The 10,371-nt window shown below is 39.5% G+C and overlaps 1 protein-coding gene across 2 annotated transcripts; it reads right to left on the reverse strand.

Annotated features, from left to right (window-relative positions):
- Positions 1-655: 655 nt before the first annotated feature.
- On the reverse strand, positions 656-9,957 carry LOC148782225 (voltage-dependent L-type calcium channel subunit). Of its 2 annotated transcripts, XM_088864554.1 has the most exons (4): positions 9,451-9,957; positions 7,574-7,811; positions 7,283-7,463; positions 656-870 (listed from the first exon to the last, which is right to left on the reverse strand). In XM_088864554.1, exons 1-3 carry the CDS (start codon positions 9,754-9,756, stop codon positions 7,330-7,332), a joined length of 678 nt encoding a protein of 225 aa, XP_088720680.1. In that variant the 5' UTR covers positions 9,757-9,957; the 3' UTR covers positions 656-870; positions 7,283-7,329. The 2 variants fall into 2 exon arrangements, with proteins under 2 accessions (XP_088720680.1, XP_088720679.1); XM_088864553.1 differs by lacking the exon at positions 656-870 and having other exon boundaries at positions 6,907-7,463.
- Between the last annotated feature and the right edge of the window lie 414 nt (positions 9,958-10,371).

The raw sequence follows: 10,371 nt of genomic DNA on the forward strand, positions 1-10,371 counted from the left end.
TTTTCTTGCTATAAATGTATGATTTTTAAATTGGAAAAGTATATTATTAAGCGGTGGGCGGGTTTATACGATCATACTTAATTCCGTGGGCAATTACAAATCTACTTTTGCGAAATGGGCATCTCGCAAAAACTCATTAATATGAACATATTGATTTCAAGCTCTAAATAGATTGACATTATTTTTGGAGCTTCAGATTCTATATCCAAATGCGTGAATGGATTTGTAGACCATTACAAGGGTTTTCATGCCGAATCTGATTTATCCAGTGGGTTTTGAGACAGCCTTAGCAAATCTCATAAAACTGGTGCCAAACCGACCCTCATTTTCCTTTTTTTAGACAAAAACAATGAAAAATTTACAAATGATTATGTACAATAGGTGCACTTAGGTCTATTGTAGTCCTCTAGCATCAGACGCTAGGGACGTGTTGTAGCCTACGCAGAAGTCCTTGGAAAATAAAATCTCATGCAACGCCTATAGGCGAAAATGAACAGTACATTCACCTATATAAGCTTACCACCGTCTTATTTTTTGGACGGTGGGGAAAAATTGACGGCCACGGACCTACTATATCAGTTGCAGCACCGCCACAAATATAATAGATCCATAACGGTCGGTTTTTCCGTTGTGGGGGCGAAAATATTCACGTATAGGAGTTGGAAAGTGTTGTTCTTTACATTATCCATCATTTAGATCGCCGGCGAGGTGGTTGTGAAATAAAGGACGCCTAGTGTACTTACGTCAGTATTTTTTTGAATGTTCACTTTGTTAAAATGGTACATTGAGGAGCATGAACATGACAAAAAGGTAAAACGCAAGCAACCTAGAACAGCTAAAGCTCGCCTCATAGGGAACCTCCTTCCATTACTGCACAAGGGGAGAAGAAAATCGAGACAAAATTGAGCCGCACACAGTCATTTACACGAAAAATAAAAAAGAACCACTTACTAGGGATACTTGATGTTAAAATAAAGTGCAAGTGGGGTTTTATCTCTTGAGGTTTATGATTTCAAGTCAGGTTGAGTTTAGTTGGAGGCTAGGGTTTTGCGATCAAAGGTAAAGCCACATTTCAAAATCTTGCTACAAAATGTAGTTCCAGCACTATCAAACCAATGAGGCTTGGAAAACAACTTTCGCTCTTGATTACCAAATATGTAGCTCCAAAAATTGTGAAGGTCCAGTGATACATGAACACTTAGAAATGATAATTTAAATAATGTATTATATTATTTTTAGGGCATGCAATCATTGCTCTTTCTATATATATGATCGTTGAGATCGAGATTATCAATTTGAGGACTTCCTGTTGCCGAAGCTACTACTTCTAATAAGATCTGAGGTTGAAATTTACCTTTTTATTGTAGAGTGTAAGCGTGCACAAGCACAGTGCAATAATTCCTGCATCTCTGGGCTTCCGCTTCACATGATTAATGCATTTCCAGAAGAGGGATCCAACCTTTAAGGCATGGGTCTAGTGAAGTTATCGGAAAACCTCTGGTTGCTGCCGGAAAGCCATTAGGAAAGCGTTGGAGACAAGATGAAAAGGGATCTTTCTTTTATGCATTACTACTATTGTGACTTCGGAGCGGCGGCATATTTACATTGGCACTAGAAATGCAGGTGGTGATGGGTGGCTCTCGGTTAGTTGGAGAAAGAGGGGCAAAGAGGATGGCTGCCATCGCAACTAGAGGGAGGTTGGCAGACAGGCAGGCAGGGAAAACGCTGATGGCGAGTTGTGCAAGTCCAAGGTGGCATTCACGTGGCAGCATATCATCAGGGAAGAGAGCTTGGTTCCCGCCATATGGAATTTGGAAATTCAACATCCTTGACTTCAATGGCTTCCAGAACAAAATTTAAACAAATCTGGCTACCAATGTCGAACTCATGTTCCAAAGTGGAAGTTTTATCTTTGGTATAAAGACGTCACGGCTCACAATCAAACTTGGCCGTTGGATGTAATCAAGCAATTAGGAGTGTCCCATTAACCATGCACAAAGTTCAAGAGGAAGTATTTGAAACTTTGTGGCACAACCCAGGCTATTAGATTTTAAATCCGACGATTATGAGTGATGTGACCTCCTGGTAATAAAAGTAAATGATCTTATAGTATTCAAATCCTTTGAAAACAGAGTGCCATGTATGAGGATAGGCGACACATCACGAGGCTCAAGAGTTGATAAGAGGCCTGACCTCAAGCCCAAAGCCCAGTTACCGTACAACGGTATAGATTTGAGGACCTTGATACCCCAAATCCTGAATTGAGGTGACTCTAGAGTGCAAGAGGCATTTAAATTGAATGGACTCTGGAGGCGTGGAGCATTGATGGCCATGATTCATCGAGAAAGGTCTGTAATTGGGCATTGGAGAATGCAGAAAGGAAAAGAGGCACCACAGACAGTTAGATAGGGGGACCCTTTGTTTCCCTTCTTGTTTCCCATTGTGGCTGAATTGTTGAGCCAAATGGTAAATTGGGTTAATAGCCTTCTCTTGGGTTCAAAGTACCGAATGATGGATTGATAGTATCTCATTTGCGATATGCAATTACATGCTAATTTTTTTGTAAAACAACCAACAATTACATGCACAATCTTTTGGCTATTCTTGCATTGCTTTGAGGTGGTTTTAGGGTTAACACGAAGAAGACAAAGCTCATAGGTGTCCTCTGCCATGGAGAGATTAGAAGCCCTGCAAATCTAATGGGCTGGGGCATAGACGGCCTACCAAATAAGTACCCAGGGCTAGGGCTGGCTACGGGACAAGCTTCGGTCAAGGCTAGCCCGAACCTGGTCCCTATAGGGGGCCGGCTAGAGCATGGCCCAGATCGGACCGGGCAAAGGAGGCCCTAGCCAAGACCAGCCATGGCTTGTTAGGACTGGGCTGGGCCAAATACAATTAAAGCAAAAAAGAAAAAAATAAGGAAAACGGGGCTGGGCCAGGCTGAACCCATCGGGCCTGACCCTCGAGCCACATTTTGTGGCACATGCCCTAGTTTTTTAGGGTCAGGCCGGGCCGCCAGGCTCATTGCCAACCCTACCCAGGGCTTTTTCGTTCTGGTGGCAGATTACCAAGGTCGGATGGGTCATTGTTATAAAGCTATTCTGAAAGAAGATTTACAAAAAGCAATGTACCTCTCACTGGAAGGGAGGATCACTCTAATTATCTCCACAATGTTGAATCTTCCCATATATTATATGTCCAAGTCCCTTGGATGGACAAGCACTAGAAGGTCTAATGAGAATTTTTGGAGAAAGCATGAACAAAAGATAAGGTTTTGCCCAGTGAAATCGACTACCGTTTGTGCGCATCAGGGGCTGGGTTGACTGCAAATCACAAAACTAAAAGCCTATGAATGAAGCCCTGTTAACGATGTGGTGTGCTAGAATACTGGCTGGCATTTATGGTGCAAGGCACACATCACCAAGTATGATGAGGGCCTTACAGGTCCTTGTTCAAAAGAAATGGCAAGACATCGGGGTTGGGAATAGTGCGACTACAAGCTTTTGGTTTCATAAGTGGCTGGGTGATCACTCCATTGGCATCTAGCTCCCAAAGGTCTTCATAAGAGCAAGTGCACCTCAAGCCACAATTAAAGAAGCAGTCTCCATTGAACTTTAGGGCAGATTACAACAGCTATATTGCTACCCAGATAATGCAGACCAGAGTAATCAGTATTATTGCTATATATAGTGATAGAACATTGCAAGCTCTCCCATTTGAGGCAAGGATTGCGCGTTTCCAATCCCACACAAAATGCAGGTGTTTGGATGGCTGGATTCAATGGAAAAATTGCTGACTGATAACCAGATGGCATACCTAATATTTGCCTAATATACAAGAAAAATGCCAAAACGGTGTAATATCACCTATTACATTTCTTAATTCCCCAAAGTTTGTGGTATTGGATACTTAAAACCTTTTTAGAATTCAACGGGTATTCTCGCGCTTGATACGAGTGTGGAAGGATAGAAGCTACTGCAATAACAGTACTGTGGGAAGTGTTGGAGGAGGAGAACTGCAAAATATTCGAAGGAGGTTCGATGGATATCGATACCCTAAAAACCACGATTATGGCTACCGAAATCTATAACCCTCGACAGATAAGGAACTGTGGGGTATTACTAACACTATCTCCTTTCACGCTTTAATGGAGTGGTGAAAATGGGACTATGGAGAAGGCCAAGATTGAATAATGGGCAGCCTTCGTTCCGTTGAAGGAGTGATCCAACTAAATTTTGATGGAAGTTCACAAGGTTGGGAAGTGGTAAGAGATCACATTGACAGATATATTGTAACCTAATCTGGTACATGCAGTGTGTGCACTGCTAATAAGGCTAAAGCTGGATCCTTTGTGATGTAGGAAAATGCCAACAAAAACAACTAACTGAGGGGTGATCCAACCAATGCAATTAATGGGCTAAAGGAAAACAATGCATCCCTTGGCATTTGATCCCAATTCTTAACAAATTAAGAACGCCATCAAAGAGAAAGGTACTCAATTTTCTCACATCTGTGGATAAAAAAACTAAGATGCTGAAACTTTGGCAAGAAAAGGGGCTGCCATGCTTCTTTTCCAGTCAATAGCTTTTTGAGGATTTCGTTTTTTTGGGTAATTCAGTGGGGAAGACAGCCGCCCGCCTGAACCCGCCTAGGCGGCTGCCCAGGGCCTGCGCCCCTCTAAGGGGCGGAAATGTCGCTCCTTGAGGGTATTTTTGAGTCATTTTTTTAATACTAAAGGGGTAAAATTGTGGATTTTAGATAATTTGAAACCTAAAACCTATTAGAGGTTATTTTAGAGAGAGAACCCAAAATTTTTTTTTTTCTACTGGGCCGCCCAGGTTCTAGGCGCCCGCTTGGGCGCTGAGCTGCCTGGACCCCCCCGACCGCCTAGGTGCCGCCTAGCAATTTTTGAAAGACTGGGCAGTGCAACATGTGCTGATACAAGTGTGTAAGCACATCAACAGATGGTGCTCGGGGCATGCAGCTGCAGCCATATGAAAGCTTCATCCGGTTTGTTATCCAAAGACTGAAAATCTAATCCATTGATTTCCACCATGTTGAAATAGATGATGATGAGCTCATTAGCACAGTACATGACACACGGTCCCAGTTGTTCAGTTCTTATAATGAATTCAGTGGGAACTCATAATCCAATGGACTAAATATTTTCCAAGGTCCATCGGATCATGGTAGTTTCCCAACATTAGCCTAGCAAGCCCATGATCATCTTTCATACTAATAAAAAGGAAAACTACTCTTTGTTAGCAGTCAGGTTTTCTGCAATTGGTTAGCAGCTCCCCAACCATCTAGTCAAACAAAGATCGGTCAAGTAGATGTAGCAATATGCGCAAAACTGTGGACTGTAGGAAAAAGTCTAAATAAGGTTGCAAACTTATATAAAAGTCACCTCAAAATAATATAGGAAAAAGTGTTCTGAAGTTGGAAAATCTTCCAATTGATCATCTCGACCTCGAGATGTATGGATACAGTGAAAAAAAGGAATTTCAAGTCCTAAAATTAGTGCATCTTGTAACAAGTTATCTGGACCATCTATTTTCAAGATTTTTAAGTGCTTATAGATCTGCTCAATCTGCACCATTTTTAAAATCCTAAATTTCATAATTGGGGTTGAATATAGATATTCAAGCCATTGTAAGATTTCTGACACCGAAATTACATCTTCCTATAAAATTTAGATGTGCACCTTACATTTATAGTATAACGTGAGCACCTTATACAAACCTCGCCCCTATATAAAATCACAGAAGGAAAACACTACCTTAAGGCCTCAAGAGCTTCGTAACCCTAAATGCAACACTACGCCCCAAGTTTGAACATTACACATATATATGTATTCATGCATGCATGCACAATGCAAACACTTGGGTTTCCTAATGTCCACTAGCAACTTCCCAACCATAATGGGAACAAATGTCAATCTGGGTGCATCGTTCTTCCTAGAGTCTGTCAAGAAAGACATCTAACAGTTGTAGTGATGCTTGCAATTTGTAGGAAGTTTAGTCAGTTTAAAAACTTAAATTCTATGGCCTTGGATTTGCTAATCATTGGGCATCAAAATTGAGTCCCTTCATCCATGTTTTTTCTTTAAATTCTATGGCTTTGGATTTGCTAATCAATAGGCATCAAAAGTGAGCTTTCAGGGAAGGGTATAGATATAAGGCAAGGTGTCAACCTTAAGTAATCAATGTAAGGTGCAACTCAAAACCTAACTGCAAGATGTAGTTTTGATGTGGGAAACCCCCTATAATGACTTACAAATCTATTTCACCCCTAATTATGAAATTTAAAGTTCTAAAAATGGTGCAGATTGAGCAAATCTATAAACACTTGAAAATCTTGAAAATGGACAGTCCAAATAATGTGTTACAACATGCACTATTTTTAAGACTTCAAAATCCTATTTTTTTTGATATCCATATATCTTGAGGTCGAAATGATCAATTTGAAAATTTATTGCATCGGAACAACCTTTTCCAGTAGGTTCTTGGGGTGTATCTTACTTTAATAGTATGAAATTGATGCCTTATATAAAACTTTTTCCTTTTTGAGAAATGATAGATTAGTAAAAGAAGGGCCACATTCATTGCACAATTGCCTCACCCAAAACCCAGCATAAGAAAGACTTCTCTGTTTGTGTACATCCAGAGTCATTGGCCGAATTAATAAATATTCAAGTAGCACTGATGAATTTCAAAGAGTCAATAGCTAAAACTACATCAACAAAAACATGTTAACAAGAACCACCAGTGAGAATTCACTATTCTATGTAGCAGCATCATAATCCAAATAACATGGAGATGAGGCTGTGTTTGATGCTCTACACAGAGAGAGAGAGAGAGAGAGAGAGAGAGAGAGAGAGAGAGAGAGAGAGAGAGAGAGAGAGAGTTCTTAAAATCTGTATAGTGATATAGAACTTTTAGAGCACCAAAATACAATGTATACCAATAAACAGGAAAATTCGCAATATTTTGAGTGGCTAGGCGAAAAAAATATAACCTCCTATTACAACTCAAAGCATCAATATAGGGGATATGCAGAGCACCAGGGTACCAGTAATAATAAACAGAACAATTCACAGTAATTTGGATGGATAGTTAAAAATCTAATCTCCATTACAAGACAAAATAACAATATAGTATCTCTCAAGACAACAATCTTATGATAGCTAGAGAAACTAACACTCAACTTTATGTTTTTTTATTTTTTTTTGGTAGTTCTCAACTTTATTTATTTACATTAGTAAGAGTAGGATATATATTACCTCATAGAAGCCGCAATCACCTAGTTACTTGAATTAAACTCCTTCCCTTAATGAGTATGGTGAGCTCTCCGAGCAGCAGAGTATGATGATACAGCTGATCCTGTCATGGCTATCGAATGCTTAGTAATGTCTATGCTTTTCTTGGTGGCGAGCCATATGATCCACAGGAACCCAACCCAACCTGCACCAAATGATCTGCTCTATGAGAGAGAGAGAGAGAGAGAGAGAGAGAGAGAGAGAGAGAGAGAGAGAGAGAGAGAGAGAGATGTTGTCAACTAAAAAGCTATATACCTGTGGCAACAAATACTGCAAATATGGTCACCAGAGTAACAGTGGAAATCACGAATGCAGCAATGGATAGAACTGCAATGTAAATTGCAGTTACACACGCAAAGAAAATTGCTAAGAAGCCACCAGCTGCTGCGAAAGACACGAAGAGCGATATTATAACTGCATTTGCTGTGGCCACAGACAAGAATAGCATGAAAGTTAATAGTCCTGTCAAAGCCAAGAGTGCGATTGCCCCCACCTGCAAAAGTATTTGATGACGTATAATACATCAGTCTCAGGATCAATAGTTTTCTCTCTGTTGCAAAATTAATACAGGAATTTATGACTGGAATCCCATGGTACACAATTCAAAAACAGATCACAAGTTTGTCTAACAAAGCACACCAAATAAACCACTAGTCAGTCTGATAGCAGTATGGTTTCAGCAGAGCTTTAGAGGTGGAGATTCAGAGATCATGAACTTCATTCAAGTTTCTTTTGATAGTTCTTTTTGTCCTTTTCATTATTGAATTTTAGTAGAACCTTGATAAACAGAAGATCCTAAGATTCAAGACCTGAGTATGCAACATCGGAAGATTTATTTGATAGACAACATGTTATGTTCTGTTTTGAATTGCGACTGATGCTAAGCTAAAACCACAGATTTTAAGTCAATATCCAATAAATTCCAACTAAATATCTCTGCTAAATGCACGAAAGTTCACTCCAGCTCCTTTGTTCTTTCAATAACAACTGAATCTACTCCTAAAGTTGCAATTGCCATGAAATCCAACTTGGAGTTGGACCTTGTAACGTCTCGATAAATCCAGTCCGTGAATCTCTACATAACACTAAACAAAGACACCATATTAAGATATAATACCTGGGGATCAAACAACAATCTTCAGCTACTGAAATCTTAATTCTTTTAAACCTAACTAAACCTATCCTCTGCATAATCAAGCCAATTGTCATTTGTTTGAATCAAATTCCCAAAAACACTCTTATGTAAATTAGATCCTGGAAATCCAGTGATCCAGCAAACACCTAACATGTTAACATGACGCATCAAATTTCCATATGACTTCAATTTGACAAGAGCAATAAAACGTGAGAGCTTAAAAAGATGGCACACTCCATCAAATGCGACAAGATAACTGAACATACATGCATTAAAGATACTTATTTCAACATCAAACTATCATTCAAACCAACTTGCAGAGCTTTAAAAATGGAAACTCCAAAGAAATTAACATGACTTAGTAATTGATCCATGGATCTTCAATTTTTGTTTTATTGCTTCGATCAGTGGGAAATAAAGGCCCCTAACCGTTTTTAGAAATATAGTTGGTGGTTTTGAATGCGTTAGCAGGAATGGAAACCTAGATCGGTAGCTAAGGCTCAGGTGGTGCTACCACCAGGACCTCAACTCCAAACCCAGGTATCTTCAATTTCAACTGTGATTTCTAACAAATCTTGATGGGAAAACCCAAAATAATACAAAACATTCTAGCAGTTGGAAAAGCAAATACCTAGGAAAAAATATGACAATTAGAAGAGCTCCAAGATGGGAAAAGAAAAGAGGAAAAGATTATCAAACCCCAAAATTGTGCATATCTAAGCAGTAGTTTTTGCAAATACAACCTGAAAGCTCCAGAAATAGAAAATCCTAAATAGAAGCATCAGAGATGGAAAAAAACTGCACAAATTCTCAACTGGGTTACATGTACTACACAAAACCCCACAAGGAGGACACCTAACCCAAACATATCAGCAAGAGAGAGAGAGAGAGAGAGAGAGAGAGAGAGAGAGAGAGAGAGAGAGAGAGAGAGAGAGAGAGAGAGAGATAGAGAGATACAAAACCAAAACATGGGTTCTGAAGGCAGGACGACACATACCGAGATCACAAGGAGCCCACGCCATGGCCCTCCCTTTTTCGTCCAAAACAGTAGCTTCTGATAAGAATTTACAGTCCCTTCTTTAAGAGAAGGCCCATTTTCCACAAGGGTCCTCTTTATCCTTCGGAAAAGAGGGGCCTGAGACTTTGGATCAGGAAAAATTATTTGCCCCATTATATGGTGAAGAACCCTGTATAATGTTTCTTCTTCCTTCACGCTCTCTATCTCTATAAAGCGAAGCTTTTCAGAGCTTTCGTCCATGGAGGCCCCTGTCTCGCTCTTACCATTCGGCCTCTCCTCTTCCATTACCGCCCTCCTCTTCCCCTTCTTCTCCACTCTCTTCCAATCCTTCTAGTCTCTCCCCCCAGTCCCTCTCTCTCTCTCTCTCTCTCTCTCTCTCTCTTTGCATCAGTAATTTACAGTCTCTTCAGATATCCACCAAATACTGTCTTGCTCACTCGCACACAGGAAAGCTCATTTCGACAGTGGAAGAGGACTGACCAAGTTATCTCTCGGTTTGCTAAAAATGATAAATTAATGATAGCCATTTGTTCTCCCGAGGGACCATTTATTAGTCCGTTTTTAGATTTAATCGAACGAACGTGCGATGGTTTGTAAAAGTTATTATTATATTTAGACAAATAATTATTTTTATAAATAATTTTTATTAAATTTTTATAGATAATTTTTATAATGATATTTTAAAAAAGATGCCATTTGTATAGAGCTTAGGCGCTAGACAATCAAATTAGAGCCTACCTATCTTCAAATAGTACGTGGTTTCAATATTGTAAATCACTATAATAGTTTTAAAATATATTTTTATCTTTATTTATGAAGTTTAAAGCTTAAAAATGAGGGTAGATCGATAAATCTATGAAAATCTTGAAAATTGACGATCTAAAAATGCATTACAAAATA

Source organism: Amborella trichopoda, chromosome 4 (assembly GCF_054954075.1).
Source record: "Amborella trichopoda isolate Santa Cruz 75 chromosome 4, AtrichopodaSantaCruz75HAP2 v2.0, whole genome shotgun sequence".
Classification (NCBI taxonomy): domain Eukaryota; kingdom Viridiplantae; phylum Streptophyta; class Magnoliopsida; order Amborellales; family Amborellaceae; genus Amborella; species Amborella trichopoda.

Coding starts and splice junctions, on each gene's coding strand:
- LOC148782225 (XM_088864554.1), bottom strand. CDS start 9,756: ATGGAAGAGGAGAGGCCGAATGGTAAGAGCGAGACAGGGGCCTCCATG. Junction 7,812..9,450: donor GTGGGCTCCTTGTGATCTCG/GTATGTGTCGTC, acceptor ATACTTTTGCAG/GTGGGGGCAATCGCACTCTT. Junction 7,464..7,573: donor TGCAGTATTTGTTGCCACAG/GTATATAGCTTT, acceptor CATTTGGTGCAG/GTTGGGTTGGGTTCCTGTGG.